This window comes from Chiloscyllium plagiosum, chromosome 20 (genome assembly GCF_004010195.1).
Source record: "Chiloscyllium plagiosum isolate BGI_BamShark_2017 chromosome 20, ASM401019v2, whole genome shotgun sequence".
NCBI lineage: Eukaryota > Metazoa > Chordata > Chondrichthyes > Orectolobiformes > Hemiscylliidae > Chiloscyllium > Chiloscyllium plagiosum.
The window spans coordinates 59,851,352-59,876,715 of NC_057729.1; the positions used below are offsets into that span (position 1 = coordinate 59,851,352).

General features: G+C 42.8%; 1 protein-coding gene across 7 annotated transcripts in view; it reads left to right on the forward strand.

The window, feature by feature from the left end:
• chd6 (chromodomain helicase DNA binding protein 6) overlaps window positions 1-25,364 on the forward strand; it is a 252,768-nt gene that overhangs the window by 53,428 nt on the left and 173,976 nt on the right. For 3 of the 7 annotated variants that reach the window (XM_043710963.1, XM_043710964.1, XM_043710970.1), the window contains exon 1: window positions 22,173-22,321. The exons of 3 other annotated variants lie outside the window; for them this stretch is intronic. In XM_043710963.1, the coding sequence (XP_043566898.1) occupies window positions 22,259-22,321 (63 nt within the window). In that variant the 5' untranslated portion in view covers window positions 22,173-22,258. Of the gene's footprint in view, window positions 1-7,597; window positions 7,661-22,172; window positions 22,322-25,364 lie in introns of those variants that run through there. One more of the 7 variants, XM_043710965.1, reaches the window with a different exon arrangement.

Consider the following 25,364-nt stretch of genomic DNA (forward strand, 5'->3'; position numbering starts at 1 on the left):
TCATCCCCTCCCCCACTCACCCATTGTACTCTGTGCTACTTTCTCCCCACCCCCCCCCTCCTCTAGCTTATCTCTCCACGCTCCAGGCTCACTGCCTTTTTTCCTGATGAAGGGCTTTTGCCCAAAACGTCGATTTCGAAGCTCCTTGGATGCTGCCTGAACTGCTGTGCTCTTCCAGCACCACTAATCCAGAATTTAGGAATAAGTGGCTGTTGGAAGGTCAACATAGGTGACCAGGTACGGGTTGATATCAGGTTTTGGTTTGACAACACTCAAGTACAGTCTTCATTTCGTATATGTGGAACTGAAGAGGTCAAGAATGGCTGGCAGATTACATCTGCAGACTGTAAATAATGCATGCCTCCTGTGGTTGTGAGGTAACTGATTTGAGTTTGTTAATGACTGTAGTACAACATTCTGTCACGAGAGGCCCACAGTGAACTGTTGTGTTGGAGCTCCTCTAGTGGTTGTAAACTGGCACTGCTCAATAAGCTGGTTTTAATCATTTCTTACAAGGCTGCTGGACTTTGGACTCTGATTCTCTTACACTTTGGTGTGTAGACACATCACTCCATAACAGATCCTGTGGTTTGGATTGGTGTCATTTTAGAGGATGAAGTAGAGACCTCATCGTAGAATCCCTACAGTGTGGAAAGAGGTCACTTGGCCCAACAAGTCCACAACTACTCTGCAAAGAGCATCCCACCCAGATGCTCCACTACCCTATCCCTGTAACCCTACATTTCCCATAGCTAATCCACCTAACCTGCACATCTTTGGACTGCGGGAGGAAAGTGGAGCACCCAGAGGAAATTAGCAGACACGGGGAGAATACGCAACTTCATACGGCTCATTCATAAAGTCAGGAAGTATGGTATACAGGGAGATTTGGCTATCTGGATTCAGAACTGGTTGGCTGACAGAAGGCAGAGAGTGGTTGTAGATGGAAAGTATTCTGTCTGGAGGTCAGTGATGCGTGGGGTCCCGCAGGGCTCTGTTTTTGGGCCTCTGCTCTTTGTAGTTTTTATAAATGAATGGATGAGGAGGTTGAGGGGTGGGTTAATAAATTTGCAGATGACACAAAGGTTGGAGATGCTGTTGATTGTTTCAAGGGCAATTGCAGGCTACAACGTGACATAGACAGGATGCAGAGCTGGGCTGAGAAATGGCAGATGGAGTTCAACCTGGATAAATGTGAAGTGATGCATTTTGGAAGGTCGAACTCGAATGCTGAATATAGAATTAAAGACTGGATTCTTGGCAGTGTGGAGGAACAGAGGGATCTTGGTGTTCAAGTGCATAGATCCCTCAAAGTTGCCACCCAAGTGGATAGGGTTGATAAGAAAGCATACGGTGTTTTGGCTTTCATTAACAGGGGGATCGAGTTTAAGAGCTGCGAGATTTTGCTACAGCTCTACAAGTCCTTGGTGAGACCACACTTGGAATATTGTGTCCAGTTCTGGTTGCTCTACTATAGGAAAGATACAGAGGCTTTGGAGAGGGTGCAAAGAAGGTTTACCAGGATGCTGCCTGGACTGGAGGGCTTGCTTTACGAAGAAAGGTTGAATAAGCTCAGATTTTTCTTTCTGGAGAGAAGGAGGAAGAGAGGAGACCTGATCAAGGTACACAAGATAATGAGTGGAATAGATAGAGTCAATAGCCAGAGACTTTTCCCCAGGGCAGGATTGACTGGCACGAGGGGTTATAGTTTTAAGATATTAGGAGAAAGGTGTAGAGGGGACGTCAAAGGAAGGTTCTTTACGCAGAGAGTTGTGAATACATGGAATGCATTGCCAGCGGTGGTGGTGGAAGCAGAGTCATTGGGGACATTTAAGCGACTGCTGGACATGTTCATGGAAAGCAGTGAGTTGAGGGGTGCGTAGATTAAGTTGTTATATTTTACATTAGGATTAAACCTCGGCGCAACATTGTGGGCCTCAGGGCCTCTTCTGTACTGTACTTTTCTATGTTCACACAGACAGGGAGCCTGGGATTGAACCTAGGTCCCTGGGCTCTCTGAAGCAGCAGTGCTAACCACTGAGCCACTGCTGCCCCTGATGGGCATTCATAAAAGTAATGGTGGCAGGGACTAGACTCCCTTCCTTTTAATGTGGTAGAGGCTGAAACATTGAAGAAGTATTTTAATGTATACTTGCTATACCAAAGCATACAAAGATATAGACCAAATGCAGGAAAATGGGAGGTTAGGTGGGGTTGGCAGTAGCCTAGTGGTGTTAACACTAGACTCATCTTTCTAAATTCCATTAAGTACAGACCCAGAGTTTCAAGTGCTCCATGTATGCCAAGCTCTTTGTCTCTGGGATCAGTATTGTGAAACTCGTCTGGATGCCTCCCCCCGAGCCAGCACATTATCCTTTAGATGCAGGGCACAAAACTGCTCATACTATTCTAAATGCAGTCTAGCCAGAGCTTTATGCAGCCTCAGCAATACGTCTGGGTCAATGACTCAATGGAAAGATTCTTGATAGTGTGGATGTGCAGAGGGATCTTGGAGTCCATGTACATAGATCCCTGAAAGTTGCCATCCAGGTTGATAGTGCCATTAAGAAGGCCTACGGTGTGTTTGGCGTTATTGGTAGAGAGATTGAGTTCTGGAGCCGTGATGACATGTTGCAACTATACAAAACGCTAGTGTGGCCACACTTGGAATATTGTGTACAGGTCGGGTCGGCATGTTTCAGGAAGGATGTGGAAGCGTTGGAAAAGGGGCAGAGGAGATTTATCAGGATGTTGCCAGGTCTGGAGGGAAGCTGTTATGAGGAAAAGCTGAGAGACTTGGGCCTCCTCTCATTGAAGAGAAGGAGGCTAAGAAGGGATTTGATAGAGACATACAAGATGATCAGAGGATTAGATAAGGTAGACAGTGAAAGTTTTTCCTAGGATGATGACGTCAGCTTGTACGAAGTGCATAGCTACAAGTTGAAGGGTGATAGATTTAAGACAGATGTCAGAGGCAGGTTCTTTACTCAGTGGTAAGGATTTGGAATGCCCTACCCGCCAATGTAGTTAACTCAGCCACATTAGGGGCATTCAAACAATCCTTGGATGAGCATATGGATGATGATGGGATAAGTGTAGGGGGATGGGTTTAGATTAGTTCACAGGTTGGTGAACATTGAGGGCCGAAGGGCCTGTTCTGCGCTATATTGTTCTATGTTCTATCTCTGCTCTTGTATTCTAGCCGTTTTGAAATTTATGTTAACATTACATTGACCTTCCTAATTGCCAAATGAACCTGCCAGTTAACCTTAAGAGAGTCCTGAACTAGGACTCCCAAGTCCCCTTGTGCTTCAGCTTTCCAAAACTTTCCCCAATTTAGAAAATAGCCCATGCCCCTATTCTTCCGAACAAAGTGTATAACGTCACACTTTGCCACTTTGTATTCCATCTGCTACTTATTTGCCCACTCTCCCAGCTTGTCCCAGTCCTTCTGCAGCCTAACCACTTCCTCAACACTATCTGTCCCCCCACCATCTTTATATCATCTGCAAACTTAGCAACAATGCCCTCAGTTCCTTCATTCAGATTATAAACATATAGCATGAATAGTTGTGGTCCTAAAGAGGGCCCCCAATGGAACTGCATGAGGAACTGGCTGCCACCCAGACCCCTTTATCTCCACTTTCTGGTAATCCGTCAGTCCTCTATCCATGCCACTACCTTGCACCTGAACATCATGGACTCTTATCCAGTGCGGTACCTTGTCAGGGGCCTTCTGGAAATCCAAATAGATTGCATTCACTGGCTCTTCTTCTCAAAGAATTCTAGCTGATTTGTCAGGCATGAGCTCCCCTTGATAAGCTGGGCTGACTCAGTCCTATTTCACCATGCACTCTCAAGTACTCTGAGGAAGTAAGGACTGCAGGTGCTGAAGATCAGGGTCGAAGAGTGTGGTGCTGAAAAAGCACAGTCGGTCAGGCAGCATCCGAGGAGCAGGAAAGTTGACGATTAGGACATAAGCCCTTCAGGAATGCTTGATGAATGGCTTATGCCCAAACCATCGACTCTCCTCCTTGAATGCTGCCTGACCAGCTATGCTTTTCCAGCATCACACTCTTCGACTCCCAAGTACTCCACAATTTCACCCTTAGTACTGGGCTCTAAGATGTCGCGATCAATCAAAGTCAGGCTAACCAGCCAATAGTTTCCTGTCCTCTCCCTCCCATCTTAAACAGGGGTGTTACGTGCTTTTTTCCCATCCTTTGGAACACTCCCTAACTCCAGTAATTGCTGAAAGATCACCTGAAAGATGCTTCTACCATCTCCTCAGCTATCTCCTTCAGAACTCTGGGGTGTCCAGGTTATTTATCCATGTTCAGACCTTTCAGCTTCCTCAGCACCACTTCCTTAGTTACAGCCACTACACTCAGCTTTGTCCTTATCTCTCTTGAGGTTCTGGTATGCTACTGGTATCTTTCGTTGTGAAAACTGATGTAAAGTACCTATTCAATTCCTTCACCATTGCTTTGTTATTACTTTATTGTACTCCGCTATTATTATTTCTCCAGCCTCCGTTTCCAGTGGTTCAATGTTGACTCTGGCTTCTCTTCCCTTTTAGATAAGTATAAATAATACTTGCAGTTGTGTTTTATATTATTTGCTAGCATACCCTCCTATTTCTTCTCCTCTTATTGCTATTTTAGATATTTTCTGGTTTTAAAGGCTTCCCAATCCTCGAGATTCCAACTAAAATTCGCTTTTTCTTTTGCTTTTCTACTGTCCCTGACTTCCCTTTGTCAGCCATGGCTGGCTCCTCTCCCCTCCCCTTAGTTTGCTATTTCTTCCTTGGGATGAATTTCGTACCTGCTGAATTACTCCAAAAACTCCTGTCATTGCTGCTCCACTGTCTTCCCTTCTATTCAACTCCAGCCAGCTCCTCCCTCATGTCTTTGTAGTTGCCTTTGCTCAATTGTAATACAGTTACGTGATTCCAGCTTCTCCCTCTAAAACTGCAGGGTGAATCCTATCACATGAGAGCCACTGCCCTCTAGGGGTATCTTAATTTTAATCAAATCTGTCTCATTACACATCACCAAATTCAGTATTGCCTGTTCCCTAGTGGGCTCTACCAGAAGTTGCTCCAAAAGATATCTTGTAGACATTCCACAAATTCCGTTTTTTAAAATTGTCGAATCGCTTCAAGTGGAAGCAGGCCATTTAACCCATCGAGTCAACACTGATCCCATTCATCTACCCTGTTCGTGTAACCCTGCATTTCCTATGGCGAGCCTGAACACTGTGGGCAGTTTACCATGGCCAAATCACCTAACCTGCACACCTTTGGATTGTGGGAGGAACCCGGAGGAAACCCATGCAGATGGGGAGAATATGCAAACTTCATCCAATCACCCGAGGGTAGAATCGAACCTGATCTGTGGTACTGTGAGGCAGCAGTGCTACCCATTGTGCTGCCTGTTGAGGATGGGCAACAAATACTGGTCTCATAGACATTCCACAAATTCCTTTTCTTGAGATCTGCTGCCAACCTAATTTTCCCAGTGCACCTGCATATTGATGTCCCCTGTGATTATTATAATAGTGCCTATCTTACACATCTTTTCTATCTCCTGATTTATTTTCTTCACGTTCTCTCCACTGCCAGGAAGCCTGTACATAACCCCCATCAGGATCTTTTTTTTACCTTTTGTGGTTCCTCAACTCTACCCACTCTGATTCTACGCCTTCTGACTTCTTGCTGTTACCTCAATTTAATTTCATGCAATACCACTCCATCTGCCCATCTGCCTGTGCTTTCGACAGGTTGTGTATCCTTGGATATTTAGTTCCCAGCTGTGATCTCTTTCATCCACATCTCTGATACCTACAGCATTGTACCTGCCAATTTCAATCTGTGCTACAAGCTCATTTACTTTGTTTCATACACTGTGTGTATTTAAGTACAACACCCTCAGTCCTGTATTGGCTGTCCCCTTTCCCATAGTTGTACCCTTACCTGCTGTGCCTGAAGGTAGATTTCTGACCCTTTCCATACACTGTCAAATTACTTGTTCTGGAAACTAATAACCTCTGCTGAGCGCTCACCCTACTTTAACCTTTTCCGTAGTTTTCCATGCAACTAAAACACTATTCCTCTTCGCTCCCTGCTCCCCCCCCCCCTCAAAAACATGCACACCTGTTTAGTTTAAAGCCCTGTTCTCAGCCCTAGTTATTTGACTTGCCAGGACTCTGCTCCCCATATGATTCAGATGGAGCCCGTCCTATCAGAACAGGCCCCTCCTTCCCCAGTACTTCAAACCCATTTCTCCCACACCAATCTTTGAGCCACACATTTGCCCCTTTAATCTTGTTGACCCTGTGCCAATTTGTTTGTGGTGCAGGTAGTAACCCAGCAACAATTATCTTTCTGGTTCGGATTTTTAATTTAGTCTGAGCTGCTCATATTTCCTCAGCAGAATCTTTTTCCTCTTCCTGCCAATATCATTGGTACCTACATGGTCCACAACTAGATCTTCCCCCTCCCACTCCAAGATCCTCTGCAGCCCAGATCAGATATCCTGAACCCGGGCACTAAGTAGGCAGCACAGCGTTTGGGACTCTCGATGCTGGCCACAGTGAACAGTGCCTATTCCCCTGACTATACTCTCCCTGATCACAAAATCATTTCTCTTTTCTCCCATCTCTTGAATGACTCCCTGTATGTTGTTGCTACGGTCAGTTTGTTCATCCTCCCTGCAGCCCCTACTCTCACCCACACGGGGCAAGAATCTCAAACCTGTCAGACAAGCTCAAGACCTGAGGCTCCTTTGGCATTACCTCCCGGATCCCTCTACCTGCTTGGCTGGTAGTCGCAGCCTCCTGTCCCTGATCACTGACTGGATTTGAGGTAGTTAATGTAAGGGATGTAACTGCCTCCTGAAACAGAGCATCCAAGTAACTCTTCCCCCTCCCTGATGTGTGGCAGAGTTCGATGCTTAGACTGCAGCTCATGCACTTGGAGCCAGAGTTCCTCAGGCACTCAGCACTTATTCCAGATGTGGTCACTCTCAACCCCAACGGGGTTCACCATCTCTCACATCATGCAGGGTACGACACGTTGCCTGATCTGGCCTCCCTGTTTTAATTACTTAGTTCTTAACTTTGTTTTTTAAAAATTTTGTACTAGTCTTAGTTTGTTGCCTGTAAATATTTCCTCTATTTACCTTCAGTGTGAGTGTGACCCAGCATATATAGTCAAGTTAGCAGCTGTCCCCAACCAGTGAACTTATGGTCTACCTGTGATGCCACTTTTTTGTGTTGGGCCCCGATCCTGGGCTTCAGTTTATGTTGTTTAAAAAAATAGCCTTACAAACTATGAACCACAAAAAGCAAGCATAAAGCACCTCTTCTGCTCTGCACTGTATTCCCACGCTGCCTCCAGATTCCCCATTCTGTATACTCACTCTGGCTGTCTCTCATTCTGGATGGATCTCTCCTTCCTGACCGTGTGAAGCTTGCTTACGTGAGTTAGAATCTTTGCCAATAGTTCAACATTCTGTCTGAGAGTATTTTTTTTACAAAGTACAGCTGGCTCCTGGAGCTGTTAGTTAGAGGAGGAGGAATGTATTGATAGTGTTTCTATCTTTAACTGTCTACAGGTGGCGTTTCTATGTGCATGAGTTTCAGATCCTGTGATTTCCAGGTTGGTGTACTTTGTTTGTGCCCATCAGGCCTGGATTGGTATTGTTATTCTCCTTAAATTAAAGTGAAATTTTCAAATGACTGCAAGTTGTGTTTAACTGCAGTTCTGTAGACGTGGAGATTTTTCCAGCTTCGTTCTTTTCTAAAATGTTTATATATTAATGCAGTGATGAAATTTAAATTCCATTTAAAACTGCTGATGTTGACCATGAGCTCTTTGTCAATTGTGGGGAAAAACCCCATCTGGCTCACTCATGTTCTTTCGGGAAGGAAATCTGCCATCCTCACGTGGTCTGGCCTATATGTGTCATTGGACCAGTAGCAATGTGATTGACTCTCAACTGTCCTCTGCAATAGTCTAGCAAACCATTCATTTGAATCAATTATTGAAAAAGTCTCAACAAGGAAATGAAACCGTGCAGACTACCTTGCATTGACTTAGGCACAAGAAAAGGCAATGTCAGAAAGAGCCCTGTCAACCTGGCAAAGACCTCCTTACTAACATTTGGGTTCTAGTGCCTAAATTGGTTTCTCAGACTAGTCAAGCAACAGCCTGGCATGGTCTTACTCATGGAATCGTACCTTACAGACAATGACTGACACTACCATTACAATCCTTGGATATCTCCACTGGCAGAGTTGGCAGGACAGTAGCATACAGATCTCATAAAGTCTAATGGTTTCAGGTTAAACAAGGACAAGAAAACCTGCTGATTATCACGTACCGTCCTCTCTTGACTGATGGATCAGTACTCCGCCATGTTAAACAGCACTTAGAGGAAACACTGAGTAGAGGAAGAGCACAAAATGTATTCTGGGTGTTGAATTTCAGTGTCTGCCACCAACATTGGTTTGGCAGCAGCACTACTAATCAAGCTAGTTGGAAACTGAAGGACACAGCAGCTAGATTGGGTCTGCGGCAGGTGGTCAGGGAATCAATGAGGGAAAAACATACATGACCTCAACCTCACTGGCTGCAGCCACAAGGTATGAGTAACCACTACACAATCCTTTTAGAGACAAAGTCCTACCTTCACCTTGAGAAGGCCCTCAATCAGGCTGTGTGTCTCTATCACTGTGCTAAATGGGGAAGACTTTGAACAGATCTAGCAACTCAAGACTGGGCATCGATGAGGTGCTATGGGGAATCGAAGACTGCAGAATTGTACTCCACAATCTGCAATGAACCATCAAGCCAGGGAAGCAACCCTGTAACGGCTTATGCTAGGACTAACACCAGGCATACCTAAAAGAGGTGTCAGTCTGGTGAAGCCTCCAAACAGGACTATCAGCATGCCAAACAGCATAAGCAGTAAGTGATAGACAGAGCTATGCCATTGCAGAACCAACAGATTAGATCTAAGCTCTGCAGTCCTGCTCCATCTAGTCATCATTGATGGTGGACAACTAAATACTGAATGAAGGTGGAGGTGCTACAAACATCCCCATTGTCAATCATGTAAGAATCCAACCCATCAGTGCAAAAAGATGAGACTGAAGTGTTTGCAACAATCTTCAGCCAGAAGTGCCAAGTGAATGATCCACCTCGACCTCCTCCAGTGGTTCCCCCGCATTACAGATACCAGTCTTCAATTCAGTTTACATGATAGCAAGACATGTTTAGATACACTGGATACTGCAAAAGCTGTGGGCCCTGATGACAATAGTAATGAACACTAATGTTCAAGAACTTGCACCTCCATTAGCCAGGCTCTTCCAGTGCAATTACAACACTGGCATCTATTGACCAATTGCCACCCTAACCATCCACTCTTGATCATGAGTAAAGTGATGGAAGGTATCATCAACAGTGCTGTCAAGATGCTCTCAAGCACGGCAGATGGAGTGGTATTGCGCTGTTAGCAAGAACTTAAATTGAGGCAACAGCATGAAGTCAGAAGGCGTAGAATCAGTGTGGGTAGAATTGAGGAACCACACCTGCTCAGTGACGCCCAGTTTCGTCAGGGCCACTCAGCTCCTGACCTCATTACAGCCTTAGTTCAAACATGGACAAAAGAGCTGACTTTCAGAGGGGAGGGGAGAGTGACAGCCTTTGACATCAAGGCTGCATTTCATCAAGTGGGACATCAAGGATCCCTAGAAAAATTGGAATCACTGGGTATCAGGGCAAACTCTTGTTTGGTTGGAATCATAGGTTCGTGGTGAGTCTACCTGCAGGACATGGACTGCAGCAGTTTAAGAAGGCAGCTCACCATCACCACTGCAAGGCCAGCTAGCATTGGACAGTAAATGCTGGCCCAGCGAGTGATGTCCACATCCCGCAAGTGAATAAAAAAAGTACTTTGACAAGTATTCAAAGTTGACATTTCTGAGCCAAACAGGTACTTCACAAGGAGCTTTAACAATTCAAAGTCATCCACAGGTTGAAATTCTTAAATGAATATAACCGGGATGATCTCCTTGACTCTTGGACAATCTGTTTCTTTGTGTTTTTGGTTTAAGTGGCCAGGGTATGGGATCAATGTTATCTGTTTGAGAGGTGTTATCAATGAGAGGATCCCAGAATATTAAATGGATGTGTTAGGTGAACTCAGTTTATGGGAGGTTATTTAAAACATGAAGTAAATAAGGATAAACTATTTCCACAGGCAGGAGAATTGGCAGCCAGAGGACACCGTTTTAAGGTGATTGCTAAAAGAACCAGACATTGTATAAGGATTTTTTAAAATACAGTGAACAGTGTGATTGGGAATTCTCTGCCTGAAAGGTTGTTTTAAACAGATGTGTTTATTATGGTCAAAAGGAAACTATAAAAATGTGCAAGACCAACAGCTCAACTGTGTTGTTTCTGATGGGATGTACCAGTTAGAGAGAACACGAGCAATTAAAAGTTCTCGGTAATGGAGGAGGAAGGTTGTTTGTAAATGTCATCAAGAAAAGCAACAGGTTTGGATTGACCACATTATGACACAACGTAGGATATAGCAGGTTGATTTGGGTAGAGAATGGGCTGTCTCTGGTGAGAGGGACCATTGCATCCCACTGGTTAGCCACTGCCCAACTTGAATTGGGCATTCTGATGGGAAAGTTGCTGACCTGCCACATTTGCATGGTTTTAGTGGGGCATATAGGCTTAGTCTTGGCTGAACAAGTGGATCAAATCCACCACATCAGCTGAGTAGAAAAGATGTCAACTGGCAAAAATGCAAAACTGGTCATTGGTGTATTGCCTTGCAATATGGTGAACTTTAATTTGAGCAACAAGTTTTGCTTCATCACATGAAAAATCAAATGTGTGGAACTGATATACAAATAGTTGATAATGCTCAAGAGAGCTGTAATGGAAGTTAATCAGCTGAACATTGATATGGCTTCCCCACATTAGGTAAAGTATACCAAGACTGGATCACTTAAACATTTTTAAAATCTTACTGGCAGGTGAAGAGATTGGAAAAATAGTCTGTGCAGGCTGTAGGCTTCTCTAAGGAGTTTACTCCTCTTGATGGTCAACCCACTTTCTTATTAGATTCATGCAGCCCCTCACCCAGTTTGAAACTTTCATCTTTGCATTTCTCAACTGGGACAAAGCCACTGAATCAGGTGAGTATCTACCTCTTAAGCATAATGCTTCACTACAGAGATAGCACCAGTTCTATAAAGAACTTGATAGACCTGCAGAATTCATGATTTGAAAAAATTAAATGAAAATTAACAGACTACCTGAGCTTTACTGCTGCTGCAAGCATTGTGTAACTAGCACCTTCTCACAGAACAATATATGCCATGGGATGTCCTGAAGATAACTAAGTTTGGAGCATTGGTACCACACATCTGAGTGCACCTGCATCTGCAACAGCACTGATTGTAACACAGATCAAATTTTGGTTTAGGATACGACCTTTGAAGTTTTTTCATTTAAATCAGAGAAGTCGTCTTTGTATTGATGTCAGCCATGTTGTCTGTGCAGAGAGGAGTCAACAGTTCATCAGTTTAGTTAAACCGGTGCTCTGCAGCATTCCCAAATAGAGTGCAGCAATGAAATAGAATAGACTTCAAGACACCATCTACTATCCAACACTCTAATATAAGAAGCAAGACCAAAAGAAATCAATATCGTGGAACCTTAAACCAAAAGATCCTCTTTCGTGAATGTCAAGAGACTGGGCTGAGAAGACTCTGAAAACAGAATTGTTTGAAATAAAGTCCAACATGTTGAGGCAATATGCCCAGGACTGCTGGTTGCAGCATTGTCAGAATGTTTAGACGTTCTTTAACACATACAATGCTAGAGCATTTATTTTGGGGTCAAAAAAGCGGTAGGCTTGTGACTGAAAATTGCTTCATTGAAAACAAGGCAACACAATATGTGAGTGGAGCATTACCTTGAATTGTACTCCAGAGAGAAGAGAGTTCCCATGAAGCTGTGGACACTATAGAGATCTGCCTGTCATCAAACAGCAACACATCAAACCCACAGTGGAGGCCATGGATGAAGCTGCTGGGGCTTACACAATACAGTCTGAAATCATTAAGTGCAGGTAACTAGTGCTTCTGCAGATCTGTCTCTGCTGAGGCAGAGAGCATTGCCTCAGGATCTGCCAGAGTCAAAGATTGTGACTCTATCCAAGAGCAGTGACCACCGTGCTTGCAACTGCTATTGAGACTGTTCATCATTGGAAAAATATTTGTCCTGTTTCACTTGTCAGATCACATCCTGGCTGAACGCATCTACTCTGAATCCCAGTGTGATTTCAGAACAGGAAGATCCACAATTCAGTCCAGCAGCTGCAAGAGAAATGCTGTGAAGAAAAGAGACTTACTATATATATCACCTCTTCAATTTTATCAAGGCATTTGACCATGTGAGCATGTAGAGTTTATTTAAGTTGGTGAAGAAAATTGGCTGCCCACTGAAGCTGCTTCTTGTGATTTCCTGTATTCAAGACAATGTTTTAGGTAACGTCAATGTACTGGGCTATGGTGGGGCATTAGTGGAACTCTAAGATCTGCAGTGATGTTGAATAGAGTTGTGTTCCAAGCCTAACTTTCTTTGACATACTCTTTGTTCTTATAATATCCCTTAAGCTTATCTACAAAGGATGTTTACTTGCAAACCAGATTGGTCGAGAGCTGTCAGCCTTGCTCATTTGGGAATGATGTGAATTTCCTTCAGAAGTAAATGCATATCAGAGAAAAAAAATGCAAGGAGAGAAAACCTCAAACCAGCAACTTGTCCAAAGCCCAATCATCTGTGTAAGATGTCCTTTTTCTGGGTGCTGATAGGCCTTTGTAACCTAAGTATCCACTAGAATCCAAGAAACACCCCAGACATGGATGTGTTTGAACTCTGCGACAGAGATGACCAAGGAGCCAAGGGGGAGAGTATTCCTTATTGAGGATCACCTTCAGTAGCAACTGGAGAAAACACTCTTTACACTTGGGAATAGTTTTGATTGACCAGCAGTTTCAGGAAAGCAATTGGCATGGTCCAGGATGTTTCCATGTTGCGGTCTGTCAACATTGAGAATGTGGCACTGGAGATTGTTGATAGACTCACACAGCAAGGCTTCACAATCACTTGTGATCGTCACTTGATGCTGAAGTCAACATACACAATGCAAAAGCTGCAGCAGCAGTTATTTCCCAGCTGAATAGGAGAATAGAATAACAGCAACAAATGTGAGGTGCTGCAGTTTGGTAAGACATATCAAGGAAGGACTTGTACACTTAATGGTAGGCTTTGGGGAGTGGTGCCAAGCAAAGAGACCGTGGGGTCACATTCATAGTTCCTTGAAGGTGGTGTCACATGTAGACAGGGTTGTGAAGAAGGCATTTGGTACTTTTGCCTTTATTGGTCCCTACACATAGTATAGAAATTGGGATGTCGTATTACAGCTGTATAGGACATTGGTTTGGATGTGAATATAGGAGGTATGGTTAGTAAATTTGCAGATGATACCAATTAGGTGGTGTAGTGGACAGTGAAAGAGGTTATCTCAGAGTACAACAGGACCATGATCAGATGAGCCAATGGGGCGAGTTGTGGCAGTTGGAGTTTAATTAGATAAATGTGACGTGTTGCATTTTGGAAAAGCAACCGGGGGCAGACTTATACAATTCATGGTAGTGCTCTGGGGAGTGTTCAGAACAAAGACACTTCAGCATGGATGTGTGTAGATCCTTGAAAATGGAATCACTGTAGACATTTGATTTGTTTACCTTAATTGGACAGTGCATTGAGTATAGTAGTTGAGATGTCATGTTGCGACTGAACAGGACATTGATTAGGCCACTTTTAGAATACTGTGTGCAATTCTCGACTCCTTTCTTTAGGAAAGATGTTGTGAAACTTGGAATGGTGCAGTAAAAAATATACAGGGATGTTGCTGGGATTGGAGGGTTTGAACTATAGAGAGAGACTGAATAGATTGGGGCTATTTTCCCTGGAGCATCAGGGACTGAAGGGTGACCTTGCAGATGTTTATAAAATTGTGAGGTGCATGGAAAGGATGAATAGCCAAGATCTTTTTCCCAGGGTAGGGGAGTCGAAAACTAGAGGGCTTAGGTTTAAGGTGAGAAGAGAAAGATTTAAAAGGGACCCAAGGGGCAACTTTTTCATGCAGAGAGTAGTGCGAGTATGGAATGAGCTGCTAGAGGAAGTGATGGAGGTCGGTTTAACCACAACATTTAAAAGGCATCTGGATGGGTACATGAATAGGAAGTGTTGAGAGGGTAAAGGGCCAAATAGAGCTAGATCAGTTTCGGATATCTGTTCACCATGTATGAGTTCAATTGAAGAGTCTTGTTTCTGTGCTATGCAACTCTGACTTTATTACCTGATTGAGAGCACGAGCTGTGAGTTGATGAAACCGCCATTGGCCTTGCACTCATCCACAGTGATGAAACATGGACAGCAAATGCTGGGCAGGGGAATAGGGTGAACAGTTTCTGTTTATATTGACCCAGATGCATTCTCGGTTCTCTTGGCAAGACAAGATCACTGACTGTGGGATCCTGCTATTCCATCAGTTATGCTCTTTGCTTAGCTATTGTCTCTGCTGGCTTGGCGACATTCTTTGGATCAAAGACTCAGTAGATTCAAAGACCTTGTCGATTTTTTTAACCCAGGACAGGGTAATTAATTGCCAGGGAAACTGTTTGGGGCCTTGCTATGCAGGAAATGGTTAGATCCTGTAATGGAAGATGATATTCTTGGAGCATGAAGTCAAACGGAATCAGATGTCTTTTTTAAAATCTGAATTACCTTGATTTTTCTGTGTACTCTGAGGTTTGAACAGATGACTTGGACATGCCAGGCTTCTGAATGAAAGTTCTGAAACTCCCTAACCTCATAGCAATATTAGGAATGCCTTCACCTCAGTGACTCAAGGAGGAGCTGATAAGTGCCATTTCATCTGTATTATCTAACTTCCCTGATTATACAGAGTCATGCACCTTAGAAACAGGTCTTTCAGCTTACCGTGTGTATGCTGACACACAAACGATACGAATCCCATTTACCTTCACTTGGTCCATGGTCTAACTATGCCCTGGTATTTTAAGTGTTCTTTGTCGATAACTAACCACAAACTGCCTTTAATTCGGAAACTTATTAAGAAATCTCACAGACAATCAAATACTGAAACAATGATTTAAACTTTATTGCATGCAGCAACTAAAATAAGACCCGTCAAGTAAGCAAGTAAAGTCCTACAACCCAACGGCTATTACCTGATTAATGGTGGAATTTAACTCAGATTTCAACAAACTGTCTGTCTCAAAAAGTGTGGTATTCAATCATTGTGTGTTGTTGATCTTTGAAGTTCTGCTGCTGATTTGTTCTGGTGTTGGATGTTTATACAGATTTTTGTCCTTCCAGTCTGTGGTATGACCATATTAATGATTTTTTAGATTCTTTCATCCACATATTGTTATCTTATCAGAAGTAGCTTCATTGTTCCTTGTTAGATTTAGCATTGACTGACTGTTTGAAGACACAGGGAGACAGTGAGGTTTGAGGTTGCTGGAGATCAGAGTTGAGGGTGTGTTGCAGGAAAAGCACAGCAGGTCAGGCAGCATCCAAGGAAAATCGACGTATTGGGCTGGAGCTCTTCATCAGGAAAAATTCCGATAATTTCTACTGCTTTGCCCTTGTCTATCTTTTTGGTTATGTCCTCAAAAGACTTAACCAAGTTTGAGGGACATGATTTCCCACACACACAAGTCATGCTGGCTATCCCTAATCTGTCCATGCCTCTCCAAAATCACGTGAATCTTGTTTCTCAGAATCCCCTCTGGCAACTTAGCCACCACTGATGTCAGACTCACAGGTCTATAGTTCACAAGTTTCTCCTTACTGTCCTTCTTAAATAAAGGCACAACACTTACAGACTGGAACAGTTCAGGGAAGCAGCTCGCCAACATTTTGATGGCAATTGAGGATAGTCAACAAATACTGGTGTAGCCATTCCGCCCAAATCATGTGAAAGCATTAATAACAAGTATATGTACACTGAAAGAACGGATAGATATTTCCAACTCTGAATTATCTCACTTGAAAGTGAGCTTGCAGATTGTGGTAGACTGTGCACGCTGCAGCTATAGTAGCTGATGGTAGAGTGGTGAATATTTGAGATGAATTGGATGCCACTCAAGTAAGGTGCTTTGTCTTGGATGGTGTCAGTCTTTTGACGAAGAATTGTTAGAACAACACGCAGGAAAATAGGACTTAAGAGTAAACTTGCTACACCATTCAGTAAGGTCATGGCTGATCTGATTGTGGTCACAATTCCACCAACCTGTCCACTCATAGCCAGAATTTAAATCAATAAGAGCTATCTCTGCCTTTTGAGTTAAAGGACCCAGCCTTCGCCATTGTTGAGAGAAGAGAATTCTACAGACTAATTATTGTCCTAGAGAGTAAAATTTTCACCTTTTTCTTAGAAGCGGTATCTTTTTATTCTTTAACTGTATCCCATAGTCCCAGTCTGTCCCACAAGAGGTTACATCCAATTCTGAACAACCATCGTAAAGGATTCCAAATGTTAGCTCCCTGGATTCATTGCCTTGAGAACCAATACTAACTTTAGTTACTCTTTTCCTGTTTAAATACTTGTAGAATCTATGCTATCATTTTTATTATTGGTTAGCTTTCTTTGTTGTTATACTTTCTCCCTCTATTATTTTTGATCATTCTTTGCTGCTGCTTAAAATCTGACCAATCCTCTCATCCACCTGTAATTTTTGCAGATGTATGGAGTGTTCCTTTCTGTTTGATGCGATCCTTAATTTCTTCAACCATGAAAAATGCATCCTAAGACCTTTTTTCTCACTGATATAAATCTTTGCTCCAAGTTATTTATATCATGTTAAAAGTCTGCCATTGCATTTCTACTGTCCCACCTTTTAACCTAATTTCCCTCTTCACTAGTCTTAGACACACACTTCTCCCCTTCAAACTGTTTGTGAAATTCTATCCTGTTATGATCATATCACCTGGGGGCTGTTTTACCAAGAGATGGGTTATTGCTTACTTCTGTCTCATTGTACATTATGTATTCTTGGATAGCTTGCTTTCTATTTGGCTTTAGTACTTTTCAAAGAAATTATCCATAAAATACTGTATGAACGCATTGTCCAGTTGTCTTTCACCAATCAGATCTGCCTAATTTACAGAAAGATTGAAGGTACCCTTGATAATTACAGAATTTATATGCACCAATGATTTCTTCCTGTATGCTCTGACCACAGTATAACTCCTTTCTGAGGCCTATTAACAATTAATGCATTTAAGCTCTTTCTTTTCTATTTCTTACCTCTACCCAAATTGATTCTACATCTTGTTTCTTTGATTTAAGGTTATCTCATGCTACTGTACTCATGACTCCTTAACTAACAGAACTATCACACCACCTTTTCCAGTCTTCCTGTCTTTTGGGAATGTCAGATACCTTTCAATATTCAAATTCAACCTTGCTAACCTTGAAACCATGTCTCTGTAATGCCTATCAGGTGTGCATTCTTATTTCTATCAGCGCTAACAATTCATCCCTTTTGTTATGAATGTGTCTGTATTCAAATCCTTTAACTCTGTCTTTTTCCCGTTTTTGAATTCTCTGGCCTTATCCACTAGTGCAGTGTTCAATCCCTTCCTGCCAGGCTCAATCAACCTGTTTGAACATGTTATGGCAGTCCTGCATCTTATGTCTTAGATTAGGTTAGATTCCTTACAGTGTGGAAACAGGCCCTTCGGCCCAACAAGTCCAAACCGACCCTCTGAAGAATAACCCACTCAGACCCATTCCCCTACCCCATATTTACCCCTGACTAATGCACCTGAAACTATTTAGCATGGCCAGTTTACCTGACCTGCACATCTTTGGACTGTGGGAGGAAACTAGACACCTGGAGGAAACCCACACAGACACCGGGAGAATGTGCAAACTCCACACAGACAGTCGCCCAAGGCGAGAATCAAACCCGGGTCCCTGGTGCTGTTTTGACATTTCTCTTCTCATTTTCCCTGGGAATAATGTGCAATGTCGACAAGCAGGAGGCTGGAAGATAGCCAGATTAACATCTCCATCTCCTGATGCTATGTTTGAGATGTAACCCTTCTTCAGAACTAGGGGTGGGGGTAAGGGGAACTGCTAATAAAGGGAGGGATGTTGAGAGATGGGCAGGGTGGTGAGGTAGGGATAGGTGAACACAGACATAGGCTATGACCTGGTTGGTCAATGGGAGGAATGAATCCAGTGGTAGCTGGAAGGAGGGATCAGTGAAAGGAATGGGAAGGAAGGGAAGGGCTGGAAAGGACATGGGGGGATGGGAAGGGAGGTTATTTGAAATTGGAGAACTGAATGTTGGAGAACTGGAGAAATTGGAGAACTGAATGGGGGGTTTGCTGGGGAGAGTGGCACGAACCAAGGATTGGCAAAGGCAGCGGTTCTTGTGAAAGGCAGAGAGGAGTGGGGAGAGGAAAATGTTCTTGGTGATGGGGTCTGATTGGAATTGGCAGAAGTGTTTAAAGATGGTAGGTGAGGACAAGAAGACCCAGTCTTTGTTGCATTTGGAGTGGGGGAGTGGTTTAGAACAGTGGAGCGGAGAATGGAGGAGGCACAGTGGAGGGCTGTCAGGATGATGTTCGATAGCAGGATAAAGCAGATCTTCTGGAACAATTCCATTATCCTTGTATAATGCCTCAGCAGCAATTATGGAGCATTGCACCAAGTGTGCAGGTGTTGTTTTACCTTTGTGGAATAAAGTTAAATGTTCTTGTGCCTTTGACTTCTTGGAATAACAGGACTTGAAATGCCCATGTGTTACTGAAAGAGCTTGTCAGATTGAGCCCTGTGTTTTTATTTAAATGGTGTTGTCATTGCTATTTGTACGCAATTTGGTTGCATTTCCACATTTCAAAAAGTTCATTGTCAGTGAAGTGCTCTGGGTTGTCTGAGATTGTGGCGAGATTATACTTGGCATGGACTGATTGGACCGAAGGGCCTGTTTCTGGGCTGTATATGACTCTATAAGCTAGTTCTGTCTTTGTTCTTCCATTGTTCGATGGTTGTTTCTGAAAATCTTGCCAAATTTCCTTGATTTGAGTCAAGATATAAAATTCCATCTGCAACCTGCAGGGCTGAGGGAGTATTCCTTGTTTGTACAAAGTTGGCAAAGCATTTGGTGTCTGTGATGTATACTATGAATCTTTGACTATATATAAATTTAAATCTGCATTCCATTCATCTGCATGTGTATGTGTGTATATATATATATATATATATCTCAGGATCTTAGTGCTCTGACCCTAAGTGAGGCCACATTTCTAAAAATAGTAATTTCCAAACTTCTAACCTCTCCATATTCAAAGACAACAATCCAGCAAATAGAAAACAGGAATGCAAGTATGGCTGTAGTCTTGGTTTTAAAAACTTCTGTTACAAAGTTTAGTGGGTTTGAATGTGTACCTTGCGCTGGTGAATTTCATTCTGGATAGGCTTTTCAATTGTCAGTTACCAACAGCACCATCTCAAAATTATCTTACTATTTATTTGGTGAGATATTATTCTGTTGCTATATGCTTAAAAACTGTTCTGCAAAATTAGCATATTCTTTTCATGTAACAGTTTTATTTGGAGGCTAGGATGCAGGGTTCAGGACTGTCTATATTTTTGTGGTCCCAAACAGGTATTTGAAAACGCCATTGTGTTAAAGACATGAAAAGTCTTTGAGTGGTCTGAAATGGTTGTTTTTATCCCAAAGTCACAAACTCTTGTTCCATCTGTTAACACGAGGAATTGGTACCCAGGATTATGAAACGCGCTGTGGATGTTGGGGATCAGCAGAACGTTACAATACGAAAATCAACAGACTTTAGTTGGGTAAACATCAAGGAAATTAGGTGAGGTGAGTGTTAGTGCCATTGACATCAAGACAGCATTTGACTGTATGATATCAAAGAGCTGTAGCAAAACCGAAGTCAGTGGGAATTGGTTAGTTGGGTGGAAGGGGTGGGGCATACTCTGTGCTGGTTGAGTCATAACCGGCACGAAGGAAGATTGTGGTTGTTGGAGGTCAATCATTTCAGTCCCGGCACATCTCTGCAGGAGTTCCTCAGTACAGTGTCTGAGGCCCAATCTTCAGCAGCTACATTAATTACCTTCCCCCATCATAAGGTCAGAAGTGGGCTGATTGCTGATGACTGTACAATGTTCTGCATCATTTGTAACTCCTCAGATACTGAAGCAAACTATGTCCAAATGCAGCAAGACCCAGACAATGTCCAGGCTGAACTAGCCTAGATTTTACTTGCTCCTGAAATATCAAGCAATGACCATCTCTAACAAGAAATAATCTAATCAGCTCCCTATAATATTCAATGCCATTAACATGGCAGGTCAGAGGCGAGGAATTCTGCAGCATGTAGCTCACCACTTGTATTCCGAGTGCCTATGAACCATCTACAAAGTGCAAGACAGGAGTGTGATGGAATGCTTTACATTTGCCTGGATAGGCTCAGTTCCACAACACTCAAAAAGCTCTGCCACTGAAGACAAGTCATGATTGGTACTACATCCACCACTTTCAACCTTAACTCTCTCCACTACTGAAAGAGTGGCTGCAGTGCCTACCGCCACCTATAAATTGCACTGCAGCAAATCATGCAGGCAGGTCCAACAGCATCTTCCAAAACTGCAACTTTTCCCAACTAGAGAAACAAAGGCAGCAGATACATGGGAAAACTGTCACCTGCATGTTCCCCACCAAACTACGTGTTGCTCTGCCTTGGAATTATATTGCTGTTTCTTTGTTGTCACCAAGGTAGAATCCTAAGCGTCCCTTCCTTACAACACAAGAGGTCAAGAAGGCAGCTGACCACACCTTCTCGAGCATTTAGTTGTTGGCAATAAATGCTGGTTCAGCCAGTGAAATCCACATCCCCTGAATAAATAAAATTAGACAGGTTCTAGGGGCTGAATTGTCTGATCTTGTTACCATACTCATTGCTGGAGATGGTATCATTACAATTAATTGCCAAATATCTAAAATACAGATGGTCTATCTGCATGCGCAGAAAAATGAACGCTCACATTGATAGACTTGATTTTGTTGGCCTAACCAGGTACTAGCTACTAGGAATTGAATTATAGGTAGAAAAAGACCTCTCAAACGGTGACAATTATTTAGAACATTATGGGGAATGGGCTAGATCAGCATGAGAGGCCAGGAGGCAGTATCTATTTCTATGAAAGTTTTGCTTATAATCACAGGATAAACTTGTTGAGGTATTGGGGAAAAGTCACATTTTTAATCATTTTGTACCATTTTGCTAAATTAAATTTTATTCTTCTGTTCACCACCCAGTAGGATTGACAGGTTCTATTTTATTGTGTCATCCAAAAAGACAACACATCCAACGGTGAAACATCTCCTCAGTTATTGCACTGAATATCATTTTCTGGAGTTAGAATCAAGCCCACAACTTTCTGATTCGGGGGCAACAGTACTTATTGCTGACCTCAATAACCTCAGATAGATGGTGTGTTAATGCGTTCTGGCTGCTTTCATTCCAGAAAAAAAATCACTGCGACTGCTCTTCAATTATTTATATATATTTAGCACAAGTTCTTAATTTTCTTGAAGGAAAATTGAATTGAAAAAAAATTGATTCAAGTTATGACCATCTTCTTCAGACTCTCTCTAAGGAGGGTGTTTCAGATGCCTTGGAATTCTCCAGCAAACTGATCTCTTTCTCTTGAAGACTCCATTTAAATGGGGATTTTCATGTATAACTGGAGCTCCCCTTAATCTGGAGTCTATGTTTGAAGGGTAGAGGAAGCGGGCAGTGAAATGTGTTTTTTTATTAAGGGGTTTGTTGAGTGAGCAGAGCAAAGCCTGTTTGTGTTGAGCGGGAAGGTATTGATTTAAGTGCTGGGTCCTGCATTGATTCTCGTCCCCTACTGTGTATGCAGCGTAATGCTGCAGTATATCAGGAGGAGGAGAAAATGCAATTTGTGCAGTGATGTAGAGAGAGAGAGAGAGAGAGAGAGAGAGAGAAAGCATCAAGTGTTGACTGTGATGCAAACGTCTCGCTTTCCCTGCTGAAATAGAGACAGAGTCTGGCTAAGGATGGTTGGAAATGGCCTGCTTTTTAATGGGGGCAGACACTGCACTAGCTTACCCCGGTGAAGTTAGATATCAGGTGAGCATTGCTGTGTGAGTTGCAGTGGTGACCCGAGGTGTTCTTTGTGTGTATGTGTGTGTGTGCAAGAGAGAAAACGAGCCCCGGCAGCCTCACTCGGAGCGTAAGGCCCACTGGGCCTTCTAAACAAAAACAAATAGCAGGCTCCGTGAGCTGTCTCCTCTCTGGAGGCTTGTTCAGTGCACTGAATGAAAGATTTCTTTCAAAACAGAGCTCCATTCTTGCAGAAGAGTTGGAGTGAATTTCCGGGTATCTGCTTTGTGTAGGGACAGTGACCTAATGAATAAGAAAGTGATCCATTTCACGATTTCCTTAACTGGCCACGTTTCTGTTGAGTCAGTGAGTATCTTCTAAGACATTGTTAGTGCTGTTGTTTTAAGTGTTTTGTAATTTGATGGTATTTGCATATAATCTCGGCCCTACACTGCCATGTGTGTTGTTCAAATGTACTTTATGCTCAGCTTTTTCATATAGAGCCTCATTTTTTAATGTTTTCTTGGTTGTTGATTGTTAAGCTGTAGAATTGTGTGGGCCACATTTGAAACTTAAATGAGGCTTGTGTTTCTAGACTCTGAATCTATTCATGTTGTGATTGCTTGATAACTTGAGGGAGGGGTGGTGTCCTGTATTTCCTATATACAGTGAATATTGCAGTACATGTCCCTCCATGAACTCCTTCCTGCTGTGTGTCTCCAGGCCCTGAAATTTCCTCCTTAAACCTCTGCTCTTTTAGCTTTGCATTGTTTGCCACCTTGGTCAGACTTATGGCCACCTGTTCCGACAATTCCTCTTATGGTTCAGTATTATTTTGGTTTCAAGTTTTTGTCTGATCACAATGTTGTGGAATGCCTTTGACCATTTCACGATGTTAAAGGTGTTATATAAATGCAAGCTGTCACATGTTGCAGTGGGAACTAATCAGATTCAAAGTCCTGATTGTTGATCGCAAGGCCTTTCCTGAGTTTCCACGGTGTTAGTTTGGCTCAGTCAGCGACATTGTTACTTACAGGTCAGAAGTGAACAGGACCAAACCAGTGTAGTTTAATATTCAGCAAGAACAGCTTGGAATTATATAGTGCTTTTAAAATAGTGAAATATTTTAAGGTGCTTTACTGAGGCATAATTAATGGATTATTAGCCGAGAATGGGAGATTTTTGGAGAGCTAGCCAAATGCTTGTCTAAAGAAGTCAAATTGAAGGAGGGTTTTTGAATGTAAGTTTTGGTCTGATAAAATTCATGCATCCTCACATGGGTTATAGAGGCATAATTTTGAAAAAAGTTATTTAACCTATTTTCCTAGTCAGCCTGTTCAGAGATATTATTCTACACCTCTGGAACAGGTGAGACTTGAACCCTGGTCTCTTGGCTGGTGGGTAGGGATGCGACCACTGAACCACAAGAGACCCAATGAAAGAAGATGTTAAAGATGGAGAGTGAGCTGAAAGTAATTGGGAAGGGAATTGTGTGTGGAACTGAAGTGGCTAGCAGTACCTACCACCATTAGTTGTGGACAGTTGTGGTGGGAAGATGCACAAAAATAAAGTTATAGGACAAATGAGTTCTAATGCGGGGAATTGTTCGGCAACAGGCAGTTGCATAAACAGAGGCTATTTTTGTGCAGTGGACAGGTGGTGGGATTGAGAGTGTTTGAACATAGGATGAGAATTGAAAATTTGAGACGTGGAGGGAATGGAATTTCAGAAGTAATAGGGCAGTGGGCTAGCAGGATTTGGGGGAGGGAAGGACACACTGACAGACTGCAGAGGGGTGCATTGTTAAAGTTGCTGCTGGGATGAGTGATTAAACCAAGGCTCTGTTCAGTGGATGTTAAAGAACTCCAGGCACAATTTGAAGAACAGGGAGTTCTCTTCATGTATGGTCAGCATTCCTCCTTGAACCACCAGCAGTGCTGCTCCCAAAAGCCACAGCTGCCAACATTCAAGCTTCAAAAAAATAATGTTACTCATTGTCAGAATGCTCTCACCTCTGAGTCAGAAAGTCCAGGATTCAAGTTCCATTACAAAGAATGGAGTATATAATCCAGGCTGATAGTCCCACTGCGGTACTAGAACGGTATTATCTGAAGGTGCCATTTTTCAGGTGAGATGTTCAGCTGAGACCCATCTGTTCTTTCTGGCAGGCTTAAAAAACTGGTGACACTGTTTGCAGATGAGCAAGGAGTTTTCCTCCATGTCCTGAACACTGTTTGTCCCTCCATCAGCATCCCCAAAACGTATTACCTGGTTATTATCTGGCTCTCTGTAGGGCATGGCTGTACACAAATTGCCTCTTTGTGCAATGATTACACTTCAAAAATGCTTCATCGTCTATGAAATTCTTCGGGACACTTGAGGTTGTGAAAAATGTTATATAAACATATGCTGTTCTTAAGAATAAATACCACCAATACATTACCTTCCTTAAGATTTTTCTAACATACTGTTTTCCTGTGGATATTTTTAAACTAAGTAAGACCATTGACATCACGCATAAACTCCTTTGTCCCTCTAACAACTCTTGATCTAAGTCTACAGTTCTCAACCATTTTATTTCTGAGGCTCCCCCAGTAGTCAAAGTTATTAAAATTCTTCAGATCACTCTGTCAAACAACACAATCATTTTTTGAATTGCCACATTAATAGAGTCATAGAGATGTACAGCATGGAAACAGACCCTTCAGTCCAACCCGCCCATGCTGAGCAGATATCCCAATCCAATCTAGTCCCACCTGCCAGCACCTGGCCCATATCCCTCTAAGACCCTTCCGATTCATATACCCATCCAAATGCCTCTTAAATGTTGCAATTGTACCAGCCTCCACCACTTCCTCTGGCAGCTCATTCCTTACACGTACCATAATCTGCGTGAAAACGTTGCCCCTTAGGTCTCTTTTATATCTTTCCCCTCTCACCCTAAACCTATGCCCTCTGGTTCTGGACTCCCCGACCCCAGGGAAAAGACTTTGCCTATTTACCCTATCCATGCCCCTCATAATTTTGTAAACCTCTATAAGGTCACCCCTCAGCCTCCGACGCTCCAGGG